Source organism: Clinocottus analis, unplaced genomic scaffold, assembly GCF_023055335.1.
Source record: "Clinocottus analis isolate CAN_PGR_092001 unplaced genomic scaffold, fCliAna1.0.p SCAF_2, whole genome shotgun sequence".
In the NCBI taxonomy this organism is placed as follows: domain Eukaryota; kingdom Metazoa; phylum Chordata; class Actinopteri; order Perciformes; family Cottidae; genus Clinocottus; species Clinocottus analis.
Genome location: NW_027175931.1, coordinates 24691209 through 24709206, shown reverse-complemented (window position 1 = coordinate 24709206; position 17998 = coordinate 24691209). Strand labels below are relative to the sequence as shown.

The following is a 17998-nucleotide window of genomic DNA, read 5'->3' as shown; positions in this document are numbered from 1 at the left end:
CTGTTACTGTCACTTTGCAAGACGATGGACAGTCCTGACTCGTCCCCCAGGACACCGACCTCTCAACCCAGTGGAGTCAACATCAGCTCCATCCCAAGAAGCCTCAGCAGAGGACGTTCTTCCTGAAGTACAACACATGCCACCAGCATTTACAAGTAAAAGTAAGTTCAACTAGTAGTAAAATAGATTTCAAGCTATTAATGTCCCCAAAACAATTCAATGGAGGAATATGTCCTGTATGAAAATCGGCGGTTGGATCCCGACGTATTATTTTATTCTGATCTTTTGTTTGTAGTCTTAATCTGTAAAGTAATTATTTAATAATCTTAAATGTGGTTGTGTAAAAGGGCTTTACAAAAAAAATGTAGGAACATTATGAAAGACATTAAGAACTGGTTTGAAATAAAAACAAGAAATGGATATTTTCCATTGAATCAGGGCAGTTGGAGTGTTTATTCGTAGAAACTTACAGAAGTCTGAGGCCAAAATAAACAGACAATATGACACACAATACTATATATTCATCAAACGCTACAACTGTAAAATACAAGTCTACTCTTGTTACTCCGAGTATGTTGAGGCACAATTAGTCATGAAATCAAACTCATATTTGACACTTTACTAGTTTTATAAATGCTTTTCTAAAGAGTGCATGAACAAACTGATGCTACTTAAAAAACAAAACATCTACTGCATTTATTACAATTTGTTTTTAAATCACATAATATTTCCTAATTGTTTTAATTATAATAAAACGGACAAACCCAAGTGGTTTTGTATTTGTTTGCCCACGTTGTGTTTACGAGGTGGTAAGCATCTTCATTCTGGCACCAAACACGTGACAACGGCCTCACGTTAGCGTATGAGGTAAAGCCCACACACCTCGCACCACAGCAGGATGAAACCAAACGCCACGAGGCCATCGTGGGTTTTAGATAACACAGAAATAACAGTATATAAGAAGAACAGTCAAAATATGCCACTGAAATAAACGCTGCCAGTGATCAAAGGTTTTTAGTTGTTTTGTAATGGAAATTTGAAATAAAAACACAAAATGACGGTGAGATAAAAATAAAGAATACGGTTCATACGTTGGCTCAAAGGTAAAGCAGAGCATTCTGGGAGCTCCTGCGCATAATGCCTAAATAACACACCGACTGAAACAGATTTAATGTGATAACGTTGAAAGCCGTGATGAGTTTCATGAAGCTGCACAGAGAAATATTTTGGGATTTGTCTCACAGGATTTCCTTTAGCACCACCTGCTGGATTCTCACCATAATCTGAGTTTAAGAGTTAAATGTAGATGAGAACCAGCGACGGGGCTGCGATGGGCGCCTCCCACCTGCTTTACACCCTGTCATCAGTTCTCACTTGGACCTGTCCTGGTTCAGCAACTAAAGCGTCGAGGTCCCGCTGGACCTCACAGCGTGTTACGCAGCGGCGTCGGTCTGCATTTGCTTCCGGCGGTTTGAGCGCAGAAGTCTCTTCTCTCGATCGGACGCGGGGCTCCCGTCAAGTCATGGCCGCCGACATGTCCTGTGGACGAGGTGTGAACATGTCCCTCATCAGAGCTGTAAGAAAGAGCAACGCGTGAGAGGAGCCCATCTTTATGTTTGAAATGTCACCGCTTCAATCTTTCTCCTGTTCTCATGTTTAAAAAGAATGAACGAAGGGTTTCGTGAGGTCAAAGTAACATTTGACCCCCAAATTATAATAATGAGTTCATCCTCAAATGGAGGACTTTCATGCCAAAACAAAGAAGAAGAGTGCATTCAAGAGAAGTCACTGTGAACTTGACCAACAAACTCTGATCTGACTGTTGAAATACTGTGGTTTCTCTGTAACTGTGTGTGTGTGTGTGTGTGTGTGTGTGTGTGTGTGTGTGTGTGTGTGTGTGTGTGTGTGTCCTTCTTACCGGCGCTGTCGTCACAGAGTGAGCCTCCTAACACGGGGTCTCTGTCTGTGAGCAGCTGACTTCTCGCTGCAGCACCAAGGTCCATGAACACATCTGATTGGTCGTTTTCCTCCAGACAGCTCTGAAGATGCAGAGCAACGAAAGGTCAAAGGGAGCAAGGTCAGAGGGAGCAAGGTCAGAGGGAGCAAGGTCAGAGGGAGCAAGGTGAGAGGGAGTAAGGTCAGAGGGAGCATGGTCAGAGGGAGCATGGCCAGAGGGAGCAAGGCCAGAGGGAGCAAGGCCAGAGGAAGCAAGGTCAGAGGGAGCAAGGTCAGAGGGAGTAAGGTCAGAGGGAGCAAGGTCAGAGGGAGCAAGGTCGGAGGGAGCAAGGTCAGAGGGAGCAAGGTCAGAGGGAGCAAGGTCAGAGGGAGCAAGGTCAGAGGGAGTAAGGTCAGAGGGAGCAAGGTCAGAGGGAGCAAGGTCAGAGGGAGCAAGGTCAGAGGAGGTCAAACGTTGAACAAATAGTCATCAAATGAGGTGAAATTATTTCAAGCGCAATTCCTTTTGGCAGATGACGTAAACTGTAATGATGAAAACAGATGAAATGTTTAAGTTCTTATACATTTCATCTGTCATCTTAAATAATTTATGTTCTTTCCTTTTTCTGAAAGTTTCAACTGTTCGTTAATAGATTTCAGCAGAAAGTCCTTGAGTCTAAAGCGCCGTGAGCGCTTTGTGTTCAATCACTCACCAGCAGTGTGTCGCTGAGAAGAAGCTCCTCTTCTATTGAGGACGGCTCTTGTTTCTGTCTCTTGTCCTGAATCAGCAGCTCCTCGTACGGGTTGTGAGCCCTGAAAGAGAGACCGGGCACATCCTGAACCATGCAAAACATTTGCTGCCTTGCTTTTAAATGCAGAGAGACCCCCCCCCTCCTTCTCTCATCGCACCTCCAACCTCCCCTCCTTGTTTCCTTCCCTCAGACACTCTTCATTCCTCGACCCCTTACCCCACATTCACACTTCACACTTAAAACACAAACATAGAACACAACGCTCAACATAGCTAAAGTAGTCTGAGAGAAGTGAGTCATTTAGCAAAAAAGAGCCGAGGTTTTCTGCTGCTTGTTGAGTTTGGACAAAAGCATTCTTGTTTAAAAAAAAGAAAAATCCTATTTATGATCAACAAATAAAGTGTCACTTTGTGAAACGCTGCGTGGAGACAGATGGTGATCTCATGTGTCAGAGGAACTATTGCAGCATTAGTATTATAATAATAAACTTGTAGCTAAAGGCTACGCTAGTTTTAGTTTTCACATTTCAGGATGGCTGCTAACAAATAATCCTATTTCTGCAGATCCATTTTGTAAACATCTTTTTTTGTTTGAATTTGTTTCCCCAAAATCTCATAAAAGAGTTAGCAAGTCTCCTCAAAATCCATTTAGAAATGTTTGTCTAATTATTAAAAGCTTGTAAACAGACATGCGTACAATTGGACGGCCAGTTGTTGCATCTTTTCCTATTCATCTATGTTGTATGCTTTGCACCAGATCTCATGCTCTGCACTTGTCTTCCTCTCGTATGGTCCTTTCACTCTCCTGACGTATCCCTGAAGGCGTGAGCAGGAAGCAGCCGTCTTACCGCTTCCTGCTTCCTGCCGAGGCCTCAGCCGAGGGCTCGGAGAGAGAGGACGGAGGTTTGTCGGCTTCGTCCGGCAGACTGCTGAGCACCGTCAGCTGGAAGTCGTCGTCCATGGAGATGTACGGAGCCAGCATGTCCAGGTCCATCACCTCCATCTCCACAAACAAAAGCAAATTAAAGTCAGAGAGGAAAACATTTAGTTGTGCACAAACAAACGAAAAGTCTTACAGAAACATTTGTGACTTTCCAAATCCATTTCAGGCCAAGCATCAATGTTATTTACAGCATCTGCACTGAATTTAGTCTTCAGGGCCGTCAGATCTCACATCGTCTGCACTGTGGAATTACAGGCATGATGTTTCACACGCTTTGTCTTTCAGCCATTTACAACAAATAACTGGTAAGTTATAATCTGCAGGTCACAGTATGACGCCACTGTTATCAAGAGAACAGCTTGTGGAAGTAGCTGTTCAATGGAAGACGTCACACTCTGTGTTTGGAAGAGGTTTTCTCATCATCACATGTTCTCCCTGACATTTGAATTTTAGCCGTTTTAAAACAAGACTTTCACTATTTCTACTTTAGAAAACAAGGTGAAAACAGGACACTGGCCTCTTGAGTCTTCTGTCTGTGTGACACAAACATGACGGCATGAGAGACGGCACGTTACCTCCACAGCTTCCTCTTTCTTCTCCCCGGGCCAAACAGCGAAGAACCTCTCCACCTCGCTGGTGTCCGTCGCCTCCTCCTCACGGGGGCTCTGAGGAGAGAGAGGATCTGTGTATTAATTATGTATTGTGTGGATCATATTCTGGTTGTGTTCATGCCAATAAAGCTCAGAGAAGTGAACTGAGTTAACGGTTCACTCCGGCCTTCAAAGTTTAAAATATTTACCGACTCAACATCATGCGGGGAGGCCGGCGATGACGATGATGATGATAAAGGTGGAGTGAGGGGGCTGAAGATGGGGCAGAGGAGCTGTCGCAGCTGTGGACTGCACAACTCCTCTGGACCGGGGAGGGTGGAGGACGACAGCTGCAACCCATCTGACGGAGAGAAAGACAAACACAGAGAGACACGCAAGTAAAAAAACAATAACAGGTTTTGAATCAAAGACACATTACTTGGACTCTTCTTCACGGCTTTGAGCGACATTCATTCAAAGTCATGCACCTTGGTGAGGAGGTGAGGATGTCTGTGCTCTGGAGTGAAACCGCGTGAAAGAAATGGTGAAAGTCATTCATCTACGTTACATTCTACAAGACACTCAAGCTAGCTCCCTCCTGGGGCAGAAGCTGAGATCATAGAATATGTATATAATTATGCATCTCTGGTGCGTCTCACCTCCCGTCAGCGGGTCGATGGCGTCTCCTGCCTCGGGAGCCGCCTCCAGAAGCTCCTCCGGCAACTCCTTCAGCTTGAAGAAGAGCTCTGCCGCACTGCCGGGATTCAAACCTGCGTCTTCGGTCTGACCGGAGCCGGCGAGGAGCTCGCTGTCCGGGTCAGAGTCGCTGATGTCACAAGTCCCACGATCCGGCGGCGGCGGCGCTGCAGGCGCCCGGCCGCCGCGCGTCTGCTCCACGGAGAAGACGAGGTCCGGCTGCTCCACGGCGCTGCGGGAGAGGAGCACGACGTGGAGGTGAGCAAGGAGCTGAAGGAGCTGCTCGGTGACACCTCCTCCCTCCTCCTCACGGGGGCGTGACACCATTTTAAGCACCTGAGAATATAGTTGAGGCAGACGACGGCCTCCGGCTGCGACGTCTTGCTGCTGAAGAGCACGGTGGCCTGAGTCTCCGCCCACACGAAGCCGCCGCCGTTCGCCAGGAAGCGGTAGTGTCTGGTGCTCACCTGACCTTTGGACAGCACTGCACGGACACAACACAGGAACAAGAGGATGAAACGGTACGTTCATGAAGGACCAGAAGGTCGCGCGTTGACAAAACTCTGCGTCTGTGTGCGCCGACTCATCCTGCTGATCCTCTGCACAAGAACATATTTATCTGAATCTCATGTTGGAAGTTCCTCTTAAAATGTTCCAACATCACCTGTGAGCTTGAAGAATCAGAGGAAACAAACAGTATTGTGGAGAAAACATCTAGCAGTAGTTTATAAAGGCTTGTATATTAAAGTAGTATTGTTAGTGTTTTAGTATTTACTACTAGTATTGTTAGTGTGTTAGTATTTACTACTAGTATTGTTAGTATTTACTACTAGTATTGTTAGTGTGTTAGTATTTACTACTAGTATTGTTAGTATTTACTACTTGTATTGTTAGTATTTACTACTAGTATTGTTAGTATTTACTACTAGTATTGTTAGTATTTACTACTAGTATTGTTAGTATTTACTACTAGTATTGGCTGTAGTTGTATTGAAACGTGCGCGTGCGGACGTGCACACATTGAAACTCACGTGTGAGCATGCTCTTCTTGACGTGATCGGAGTCGATGGCGTGGTGAAACTCGTAGGCTGAGCGGCCAATCAGATCTTCAGGTTTATATCCCACCAACTCCGCCACCCTGGAAACAGGAAGATAACAAGCAGAGGACTTAAACAACGAAGGTTCAAAGATGCATATTCTTTCTCTCGTGTGATGTAGTTTTCTTTCCAAATGAAAACGCCTCTCTTTTCCATCCACCGGGAGGTCAAAGGTCAGGGTCAGTCTGGAGGCCGGGCGCTCGTCCTACCTGCCCTCGCAGTGTGTGAAGTGCAGGTCCATGCTGTGGCGGGTGAGGAAGGTGCGCGTGTCCAGAGGGAACTCCACGCTGGACGGGTGAGGGATGGGCTCACACAGCAGAGTCATCGCTCCGCCCACAGGAGGCGCCGCGGAGCCGCCGCCCACCTGACGGACGTGACCTGTGCAGTGGAGAACCTGCAGAGCACGAGGCGACGATCAAAGGCCCCGTCCAGACAAAGAAATGCAAACATATATTGTGTGACATCTTGTTAGAAAGTGGAAAGAAGCCCCGACATAGTCGATGACGCATATTTTTATTCACAGCTTTGAATTTTAAATGTCACTCACAGGCCAGTTATCATTTAGTTATTTTGCACTTCCAGAGACGTGATCGCTATTTCAAGTTACTTTTATAACTCTATTTGTACTTTTTCTTTACTTTTAAAGCACATTTGCACTTGAATTTGTATTGTTATTTAATTCATTTGTTCTGATAAAGTTCTGATGTTCTGTTACTCAAATACATTTGAAGTTTAAATTCCAACATTTGGGGTCATTATTTTAATTTTCTATGGGAAATAGTCATTAGATTAGTCGACTAATTGAAAAAATAGTCGATGGATTAGTCGATTATTAAAATAATCATTAGTTGCGGTCTACAGACCATGTCTGTAGACCATGTCTGTAGGCCATGTCTGTAGGCCATGTCTGTGGGCCATGTCTGTAGGTCATGTCTGTAGACCATGTCTGTAGGCCATGTCTGTGGACCATGTCTGTAGGCCATGTCTGTAGGCCATGTCTGTAGGCCATGTCTGTAGACCATGTCTGTGGACCATGTCTGTGGACCATGTCTGTAGGCCGAACCTTCTGCTTCTGGCTCTCTGAGCGGGACGGCTCAGGTTTCTAGACAGGACGGCTTTTTTAAACGTGTGACACTCATCAAACGCAGCTCGGGGACGCTTGAATCTCAGATTTCATGAAGGGGACGCGACAAGACCTCTCTGGTGACAACATAGCACGGATACAATGCAACATAGTCAAGGTCAAACATTTAGGGGACGCGACCTTTTATTTAGAGGAGGAGCTGGACCGAGTGTTCTTCATGTCGCCTTCACCCCAAAAACACCTTCCCACGAAATATAAACATCAACGCTGCGTGATGTCACTCTCTTATTTATGTTCTTTGGTTTCAGAAGAACGTTGATTATCAAGTTGAACCAGCGGAGAGATGCTTCAGTGCTGAAGCTGAAGTCTTCAGGCTGGAGCATTTAGAAACCAGATGCTTCCAGAACTCTGTGTGTGTGTGTGTGTGTGTGTGTGTGTGTGTGTGTGTGTGTGTGTGTGTGTGTGTGTGTCTACCTTCCAGGTAGCAGACTTGATGTTGACGGTGCGCCCCCTGCTGGTCAGAGTACTCTTCATCCGCAGGAAGAAGTTCCTCTCGCTCGGCCGTTCTGCCGGCGGCTTCCTGCGTGAACCTGCAAAGCAGCGCGACGACGAAGCTAACGAAGCTAGAACTCACAGACGGCGCTCAACTTTAATGTTTAAAAGTCACAAAAAGAAAAGTCTAAAATGTGGAGAAAACGTTCTTTTTTTAATGTTTTTTACGACGTCAGGTCCGAGCTTCATGTTTCCACGTGAAGCTCGGACCCGACGTGATAAATAAACAATACAGATCATAAACAGTGGTCTGACCTGGACGTGGAATCAGCAGGTCTCTGAGCTCCTCCTGATCACACGGGTGAACGAAGTCATAGATACTCTGGCCCAGCAGCTCCAGCTGTAAACAACAACAACAACAACAACAGTTGGAGGTTGGAAACAACATGCATACTAATCGTTGCTCTGCGACGTATGTTATGCACGGTTTCCTCAGTCGTGATCCGGCGTGGAGCCGCAGTGAGCTCCTCTGTGCTCGTTGCTCTTTAACGCATTAGAGTTAATACATCAGTGTTAGCCGCTGCATGCGGTCAGTAACCAGTTCAACCCTGAGCGCTCCACGCTGCTTCCTGCAGGCCGCATCACCTGCTGCTGTCTCAGAGGCAAACTGATGCCCAACAGCTGAGAACAGAGACGAGGCGCCACTCGCTGCTCCAGTTACTCTGAGTGAGTCTGAGTGAGTCTGAGTGAGTCTGAGTGAGTCTGAGTTACTATGAGTGAGTCTGAGTGAGTCTGAATGAGTCTGAGTGAGTCTGAGTGAGTCTGAGTGAGTCTGAGTGAGTCTGAGTTACTCTGAGTTACTCTGAGTGAGTCTGAGTGAGTCTGAGTGAGTCTGAGTGAGTCTGAGTGAGTCTGAGTTACTATGAGTGAGTCTGAGTGAGTCTGAGTGAGTCTGAATGAGTCTGAATGAGTCTGAATGAGTCTGAATGAGTCTGAGTTACTCTGAGTGAGTCTGAGTGAGTCTGAGTTACTCTGAGTTACTATGAGTGAGTCTGAGTGAGTCTGAATGAGTCTGAATGAGTCTGAATGAGTCTGAGTTACTCTGAGTGAGTCTGAGTGAGTCTGAGTGAGTCTGAGTGAGTCTGAGTTACTCTGAGTTACTATGAGTGAGTCTGAGTGAGTCTGAGTGAGTCTGAGTGAGTCTGAGTTACTCTGAGTGAGTTTGAGTGAGTCTGAGTTACTCTGAGTTACTATGAGTGAGTCTGAGTGAGTCTGAATGAGTCTGAGTGAGTCTGAGTGAGTCTGAGTTACTCTGAGTGAGTCTGAATGAGTCTGAGTGAGTCTGAGTGAGTCTGAGTTACTCTGAGTGAGTCTGAGTTACTCTGAGTGAGTCTGAGTGAGTCTGAGTTACTATGAGTGAGTCTGAGTGAGTCTGAGTGAGTCTGAGTGAGTCTGAGTTACTCTGAGTTACTCTGAGTTACTCTGAGTGAGTCTGAGTTACTCTGAGTGAGTCTGAATGAGTCTGAGTGAGTCTGAGTGAGTCAGAGTAATTCAGAGTAATTCAGAGTAAGTCTCGTTCTGTTAAGAGGCCGACAGTAAAAACTCAGAAAAATTGCCATTAATCAAATTAAGTTGCATGATTGTATTACACTTGTGATTTCACACTGTTCTAATGCTATTAATGTACTTTTTATGATATTTATAATATATTTTGAATTGATGGAGTTCCAATAAACATCCTGAATGTTTTTTGTGAAATGAATCCAACACCAGAGGGTTAGCTTAGAGTTAGCTTAGAACGAGCTAAGGGTTAGCTAGGGTTAGCTTAGAACGAGCTAAGGGCTAGCTTAGAGTTAGCTAGGTTACCTGTGGGACGCCGATGTGGGTGCTGACGTTTTCCGTCAGGTAGATCATGTCGCCCTCCTCGGTCATCACCATGATGAAGCCGGCCAGCGCCTGAGGATAGAAAGAATCCATTGGATCGTCCTCCTCCTCTTCCTCCTGCTCTTCCTCCTCTTCCTTCTTCTTCTCCACCTTCTCGTCCTCCTTCTCCACCTGTTCTTCAGACTTCTCTCTCTGATTCTCACCTGCAGTGAAACGACACACACCATGTGATTACTCCAAGCAGAACAAACTGTCATTTCCTGTTGGACCAAACGGACCAGAACATTTCCTCAGCGCTGCTGAACTGGAGCAACACCGACATTTAGAAACTCATTGAAAGTAACAAATGCCTGAGCAGTGAAACCATTGTTGTCTTCCTCTGCCAAATGCCGATGCCTTTTTAATGTTTGTTTAATGAATAACAATAACAGAAAGTCAGTATTGTTTCTTTATGATTGATGACTTCATTCCTCTGCTCTCTAACCCATCGGCAGAACGACACACTGATGCTGAGCGGAGCCAGAAAAACTAATGGCAGGAAGAAACTCTGAAAGTACAGTACAGCACAAACATTATAAAGGTTTCACCAAAACAAACAACAACAAATGATAGAACTGCATCCAGCTTCCTCAGGCCGTCTGAAGACGTCTCACCGGGTCGGAGCAGCTGCTGCATCCGCAGGAAGCTGAGCGCCACCCTCATGATGGCCGACTTGTCCAGGTGGGCGGAGACTCGCCGGGGGAGCGGCAGCGTGCCGGCCAGATCGTAGAACACCTCCGTCTCGTGACTCCGCCTACAGCGAGCCGCGTCCCGGGAACGCAGCTTCCTCTGCTCCGAGCTGGAGCTGCAGGGAAAGGAGAGGAGATTAGACCCGATATTCCCTTATTGGGCCGCAGATTACAGGATTAAAGCAGCAAACAGAGTAAAGTGCACACAAGAGACATAGAAAAAAAAAATAGAACACTGATACATACATACATACATACATACATACATACATACATACATACATACATACATACATACATACATACATACATACACACATACACACATACACACATACATACATACAGTAAAAGAAGGTGAAAATAGGAAACAGTGAATGAATCACAGCAGACGACAGGAACAAAAGGAAGTGGAAGTAGGTCACAGAGAGAAAAACAAAGTGGAAGTGGGACAAAAGTGGAAGAGAAGGCGCCAGAGGGGGGTCCCGTCACGTGTTCAGGGCTCTTAACTCTTTAACTCTACAACCACACAATTCACCAACAACAACACATTTCACACAATTTACATTTCAACTATTCAATCCAGCAGTAACACAAACCAATGGGAGAAATAGATAAATGAAGTTTAAATCTCGATCCCTGGAGTCCTGCTGCTCTCGACATGGTGATGAATCTGTGGAAAGAGTTCAGGACATTCCTGCATGTTTGTTTGCTTTTCAAACGGAAAACAGAGCTAAAGGGAAAAAGGAAACATGTCTCAAACTGAGGAGAAGAGAATGTTGTTTATTTCAGCTACTGGGAGACGATCCACATCCTCCCCTCCCCCATCCCATGAGAAACATGTGCTGACAAGACAAAAGCAGGGTTTCATGTCTCACACACAAACATTACTACACACAGATCGGAGACCTGATCCTGTCAGACTAAACCAAACAGAAGGAGTCTGAAGCTGCTCCTGACTTCAGATGAAACCTTCATCGACCCAAAAGGGCAGCTGTTGAAAACAGATGGAAATAGAAGGAAAAGTAGAAACTATAAAAGAGCCAATGGAAACAACATGAAGTGAAGTAGTGAGATTAATAGCAGCCAGCCGATGTTAAAAGACATATTTTCCTCCTCATCTCTGACGGACAATTTGGTCATCAGCTGATTTAACACAACAATGAGACAACACACAACTGCTGCTCCTGTTCAAAGCTCTGCTGGCACTGTAAAAAATACTGCTGCTAATAATAACGCATGAAACACACACGGCCTCCCTCGGCAACACAACGTCAACAACAGAGGCAGGGGGAGGAGCCTGAGAGAGCACAGCGCCTCAGAGGAGCCGGACGCCATTTCTTACTGCTCAATGTGTGTTGGACAGCAACACACCCACAACTGCCAAGTGAAAGACACACCATCAGCCACACACACACACACACTAAGTGTGTTGTGTGAGTGCATGTGAGGATGGAAGTGGAGGAACCAGACAGCAGCAGTCTGCTCCAGGTGTGTGTGCAGCGTCTGCTGCTCCAGTGCTGGATGAATACCGAGCAGCAGCTGTGTCACAGCCCTCCGGAGCAAACGCATCATTCAGTCTGCATCCACCGCTGCAGGAAGATGCAGAACAAACCCGCCTCATATTGATGAAATTCAATGAGATCCATGAATCTGATGGCAACGCTCAGTCTGTGTCTGCATGTGAGAGATGATTCCCACTGAATCACAGAGCGGGTTGAATTCAGACAAAGATGCAGAACCAATAAAAGAATCAACTCTGAGAAGATGGACTCAGCATATTAGTGAGGACACAACGCAGCAAACGGCTGGAGAACCTGTTTGATCAGCTGATCAGCTGATCAGAGGCCTCATTCACACGCTGCGGGGGGAAATGAAGGAACCCGTCCTTTAAAAGGAGGAACGCTTCTCTCACTTCTTTTGCTCCACTGATTGATCGATTGATCGATCAAAAGACTCAAAGAACCGAATGACCTCACATCTACTCCCTCACTCATTATTTCATTTCTACGCTATTTGTGGAAGAAGTATTAAAACACAGTCAGGAGACACAGGAGGCAATACAGAGAGCATAGCAGAGCCACACAATACTACACAACACTACACAATACACCAACACTACACAACACACCAACACAACACAATACACCAACACTACACAATACACCAGTACTACACACTACACCAGTACTACACACTACACCAGTACTACACACTACACCAGTACTACACACTACACCAGTACTACACAGTACACCAGTACTACACACTACACCAGTACTACACAGTACACCAGTACTACACACTACACCAGTACTACACACTACACCAGTACTACACACTACACCAGTACTACACACTACACCAGTACTACACAGTACACCAGTACTACACACTACACCAGTACTACACACTACACCAGTACTACACACTACACCAGTACTACACACTACACCAGTACTACACACTACACCAGTACTACACACTACACCAGTACTACACACTACACCAGTACTACACAGTACACCAGTACTACACACTACACCAGTACTACACAGTACAGATCAATAATGCAGGCAGGTGGAAAGAATATGATGAAAAAAACATGAAGCAGCACAAAGTGCAACCTGTGTAATGACAACACGATGCAGCAGGAAGAAGTACTCAGATGTTGTACTTCAAGTAGAATTAGAAATACTCTGCCAACAGGTAAAGTCCTACATTCATGTTTTTCTGCATTTTCTCATACTTAATGTGTACTCATTATGCAGCAGCAGCGTGACCATTTCAGAATAATGCATTTTATTCTCTGCATTATAAATATATAATAAGCTGCGAGGTGAAAGAATCAAACATCTAAGTCACCAAACCTCCTGAACAACGCACAGCCCGACACGACCACCGCCGTGCTGGAGGGGGAGGTTTACTGGTTTACTGGTTTACTGGTTTACTGGGTTACTGGGTCACTGGGTCACTGGGTCACTGGGACCCGGGAAGCTGCAGTGAAAACACGACACAAAAGACAACACGGACCGTACACAGACACGCAGTGTGTGTTCCAGTGAGCGGGTCCTACCGTTTGACCACCACGGCCTCCTCCTTCTCCTCCATGTTGGCTCTTCAGGCGCGTTCTGCTGCTCCGGGAGGACAACGGCGTCGCTTTGAAGCGCTCGCTGCTGTCAAGCGCGCCTCTGTGAGGACGCGCCGCTTCCGGTCACGGTCAACAAAGTAAAAGCCTGGTCGCTGGCGTCAGGATCCATTTTAAGACGAGATCCTCAAGACTTGCTGTTTGTCAGTGGTGGACTGAAGCTGACGCACTGCTGAAATGAAGTCCTGAACTCAGAACCGCCTCAGCGCTGACCAAAACACCCCCAACAGGGTTTCTAGCAGGAAGTCACAGTGGCTCCAAATTACATTTAATTAAGAGCGCCTATTAGTAAGTATACACTAGATCACGTGTTCTCTCATGGAAGAGAACCCTAGGACACTAGATCACGTGTTCTCTCATGGAAGAGAACCCTAGGACACTAGATCATGTGTTCTCTCATGGAAGAGAACCCTAGGACACTAGATCATGTGTTCTCTCATGGAAGAGAACCCTAGGACACTAGATCATGTGTTCTCTCATGGAAGAGAACCCTAGGACACTAGATCATGTGTTCTCTCATGGAAGAGAACCCTAGGACACTAGATCATGTGTTCTCTCATGGAAGAGAACCCGAGGACACTAGATCATGTGTTCTCTCATGGAAGGGAACCCTAGAGGGGATTAAAATAAGTCATGTTAAAAGAAATTCATATTTATTTATTTTTATTTTGTAATCCCTGAATAAACTATATTTTCTTTGTATGGTATTATTCAATAATATGTTTAGTCACCATATCTTTTAAGTGTAATATGTATATACGTGTAATATTTATTTGATTGAATGTACATTTAGCTGAACGTCTGTTGGTTCACAGTCTTCAGTAAAAAGGGAGAAGGCCATGAGGTCACAGACCCCTTGATGGAGCTTTTATTCACTCGTTTCAAGGCCTGCTGGTTTCCGTGTCTCTCTGTGGCTTGACGCGTTCACGTACCGAGCGTCGGCTCGGTACGTGAACGCCCCGTCAGAGTCACGTCGCCATGTTGTTATTCTTTTTCCAAAGAAGGTCGTTTTCTTGAGAAACAAAACAGGTGGTGTGGGACAGCGGGTGGAGCACAGAGAGAGGGATTCCCGCCTCGCTTCCCCCCGAGAGAGCCCCGTCTCCCCCGCAGGCTCTCCCGCACCTTGAGGCGTGAACTCCGGGAGGTCGTCGCGTTTCTGACCGCAGGGTCGTCATCTTCCTCCAGGGGGCAAAGCAGCAGTGACGCTGACTGTATCTGAGCTGTAGCGCCCTCTACCGACCAAGTATTAGTCAAAGGTCTTCAAAAATGTTTTTACAAAGAGCTTGAAATGTATTTAAAAACCCGGAAATGCTGTTTCAACAAAACGGCCAAGAGAACAAGTGACGAGCTTCAGGTTGGTGGATGTTTGTGTTATTGCACAATCCGAACTTGTGCCTCAAGTTTCCCTCTTTTCTCTCTCTTTATATTATTTATTATGGCGTGTTTTTTTCCTACTATAGTTGATATTGACATTAGTTTAAATGTCTGTATTTTGCCGTTTATTATTGACATTTTTCTATTCTGGGATTAATTCATGTCTGGTATGATAATCTGTCTTTGTTGAAATGAATGTCCTGAAAGGATCCCGTTGTGTTCAATCACACCATTCATGCAACTTTAAGTCAATTTCATTCAATGCTATATCTATCTATATGTGTATATATGTATATAGATACCAATGGAGCCGAGCGCTGTACTTAGGTACAAATGCAAGGTACTTGTACTTCATTTAGGTATTTCCATTAGTTTTCCCACACATCAATCATACTGGTTCTGAACTGGTACGTCACGATGGCATACATGACAGGACAACACGACTGTTTCATGTTTTAATAACAGATCTCCATCTACCAACTGCACTGACATCATTCTACCGTTAGAACTTCCACCAGAACGGATGCAAAGTGTGTGTGTGTGTGTGTGTGTGTGTGTGTGTGTGTGTGTGTGTGTGTGTGTGTGTGTGTGTGTGTGTGTGTGTGTGAGAGAGAGAGAGAGAGAGAGAAAGAGATAGTGTGTAAAGGTAATGGACTCGTATTTCTACTTTTCTCGTCTTGTGACCGCTCGCAGCGCTTTAACAACATGACGTCACTCACCCGCTGATGAGAGGATACAATGTAGGGTTAAGTGTCTTGCTCAAGGGCACATCGACACGGGCTCGTGGAGCCACTGATTGAAGGACGACCCTGCTCCAATGTGTGTGTATGTGTGTGTGTGTGTGTGTGGTAACAATACGGTGAAAATAAAGAATGCATATTTCAAACATTAAATAAAGTGTCTTGTTTCCGCCTGAACTCACAACATACATGATGTTTGTTCAAGTTGAAGTTTTTGGAGATGAAATCTTGTCCCGCAGGATGGGATAAACATTTTTTCTGAGCGGTCCGGCCTCTGACCTCCTTCCTACTTATTTCTGAAGTTAATGGTTTCATCTCTAGACACTTCTCCACATGATCAACTCACAGTAACATAAAATACGTCAAATAGCGAAGGGACTTTTGTGATGATGTGCTCCAAAACAAAACAAAAACAAACACAACACGAGAGCTGTGTTACCTCACGTCTGCATCCCTTCACTTCAGCAGCAGGACCAATCCTCTGCCCGAGTTCAGGACTCACAAAGATGGCATCTTTTGTTCAAAATCCTGGTTATGTTTGCACACGTAAATCTAAATATGAAAATACTCATTTACTTGGATGTATTGTAGTGCAAAAGAACAGGACCAGGATTAAAAAAAACAATAAATATAATCCCTTTAACCACAAGATTGGTGGAGAGTTGGCTGAAGTGCATCTTCTATGGATAAAAAATATATCGCTTGTTAGCGACCGCCTTTTTATTAAGACACGTAAAAGCTGGAAAATTCACAACGGACATATTGTATTGTGCTGTAAAAATGTAAACAAAAAAGTTTAAATATCTTAAGCTTGTGTTAATCAAAGAAATATTTCAGGTTTGTAACCAAAAACCCATTAAAAAAAAACTGATGGAACCAGATGTGGAAAATTGATGCAACATCCATCCTCTGCCAACCAACAGCTGAACTAACCTGTAATAGCTGCACCTCAACCACCAGAGGGCAGTAGTTATGCACCTCAACCACCAGAGGGCAGTAGTTATGCACCTCAACCACCAGAGGGCAGTAGTTATGCACCTCAACCACCAGAGGGCAGTAGTTATGCACTTCAACCACCAGAGGGCAGTAGTTATGCACTTCAACCACCAGAGGGCAGTAGTTTTGCACATCACGTGACGTGTGGAATTCAACACTAAAAATAGATTTGGTCATGGATCCACCAGCAACACTTCTGATGACCCACATCTCTGGTCAGCTGACCTCGTGGTTCAGGGTTTGTTACTTCATAACTGAACATCACAGCTGTTCAAACATCTTAAAATATTCAGTGTTATAAACTTCTCTCAGGGTTATATGTTAGGAGAAATTACAATATCTTTGGACAGCATTATTCCTGAAGCATCTAGTTATTCCCGTCGTGGTGGAGCATTTATTTAGCCTTCAAATGGAGATCGAGGCCCACGAGTTCATTGGAGACTCTCTGCTGTTGCTAGGACGACAACAAGCAGTGTACATGGGCGGCTGTGCAGTTTGGTTGATCTGCTGCAGCAAAGGTTCAACCGTCCTGCAGAGCTGCGAGTCACTCAGCTCTGCAGAGGATGAGGTGTCAACAGGTGACCTCATAGCTGCATCAAACACGCTCCATGCACCGCCAGCCTCCAGGTGTGCAACGCCTGAAAGGTTTGCAGCCCAAAACACAAAGCGGATCCCCAGAGACACCGCGGCCTCCGACTTAGACCTCTATGACTGAGACCTCTACAACTTAGACCTCTATGACTGAGACCTCTACGACTTAGACCTCTACCACATAGACCTCTACCACATAGACCTCCACCACTTAGACCTCCACGACTGAGAGGTCAGAAGTGACTCTGCGTGCAGGTGTGTTGATTATCAGCGAGGGTTTTGAATTCCAACTGGTTCCAAACCAGTTATTCATACGCTTTGTTTTCAAGTCTGCTCCTCAGATTTACGAGTCCGTCGCGATATAAATCCAATGAAATGAAACTTTCATGCTGGAGGACGTGTGGAACACTGACCATGTATTCACAGTTCTGGTTTTGAGCTGGTCCCACGGATCCAAAAGGTCTGATGTCGTGTTCATCACAAGAACATATTCATGAACATATCCAAGAACATATTCAAGAACATATCCAAGAACATATTCTTGAACATATTCAAGAACATATTCATGAACATATTCAAGAACATATTCATGAACATATTCTTGAACATATATAGGAACATATTCATGAACATATCCAAGAACATATTCTTGAACATATTCATGAACATATCCTCAGGGAAACAGACAAGAGGACAGGTGAACACCTGCGCTAGCGGCTCTGTGTGGCTCTTTGAGCTAAATGCTAATGTTTACCATGTTCGCCATCCCAGTTAAGCATGTTAGCATGCTAGCATTTGCTAGCTGAGACCGTCAGGGACATCATTAGGCATTTGTTTAATAACAGGGTTCATCCTCTGGGAATCACAAATGTCTATACAAAATGGCCGACAGACGTTACTAGCATGGCAGAAAACGTAAACAGGAGCCGCTCGTAGCCTCCGGCCCGGC

The 17998-nt window shown here is 45.2% G+C and overlaps 1 protein-coding gene across 1 annotated transcript; it reads right to left on the bottom strand.

The window, feature by feature from the left end:
- Nucleotides 1-429: 429 nt before the first annotated feature.
- On the bottom strand, nucleotides 430-13353 carry hif1al (hypoxia inducible factor 1 subunit alpha, like). The gene is made up of 15 exons (XM_068584860.1): nucleotides 13277-13353; nucleotides 10126-10316; nucleotides 9455-9675; nucleotides 7904-7988; nucleotides 7571-7686; nucleotides 6222-6406; nucleotides 5947-6053; nucleotides 5252-5399; nucleotides 4879-5147; nucleotides 4429-4580; nucleotides 4205-4294; nucleotides 3535-3689; nucleotides 2649-2748; nucleotides 1919-2039; nucleotides 430-1574 (listed from the first exon to the last, which is right to left on the bottom strand). Exons 1-15 carry the CDS (start codon nucleotides 13309-13311, stop codon nucleotides 1516-1518), a joined length of 2034 nt encoding a protein of 677 aa, XP_068440961.1. The 5' UTR covers nucleotides 13312-13353; the 3' UTR covers nucleotides 430-1515.
- Between the last annotated feature and the right edge of the window lie 4645 nt (nucleotides 13354-17998).

What these genes read in the sequence shown, in the direction of transcription:
- hif1al (XM_068584860.1), bottom strand. Translation starts at nt 13,311, where the DNA reads ATGGAGGAGAAGGAGGAGGCCGTGGTGGTCAAACG. An exon ending in TGCCTCAACTATATTCTCAG is followed by an intron (nt 5,148 to 5,251) that starts GTGCTTAAAATG and finishes CCTCTCCCGCAG; the next exon opens with CGCCGTGGAGCAGCCGGACC. An exon ending in TCGGCAGGAAGCAGGAAGCG is followed by an intron (nt 2,749 to 3,534) that starts GTAAGACGGCTG and finishes TCTCTCTTTCAG; the next exon opens with GGCTCACAACCCGTACGAGG.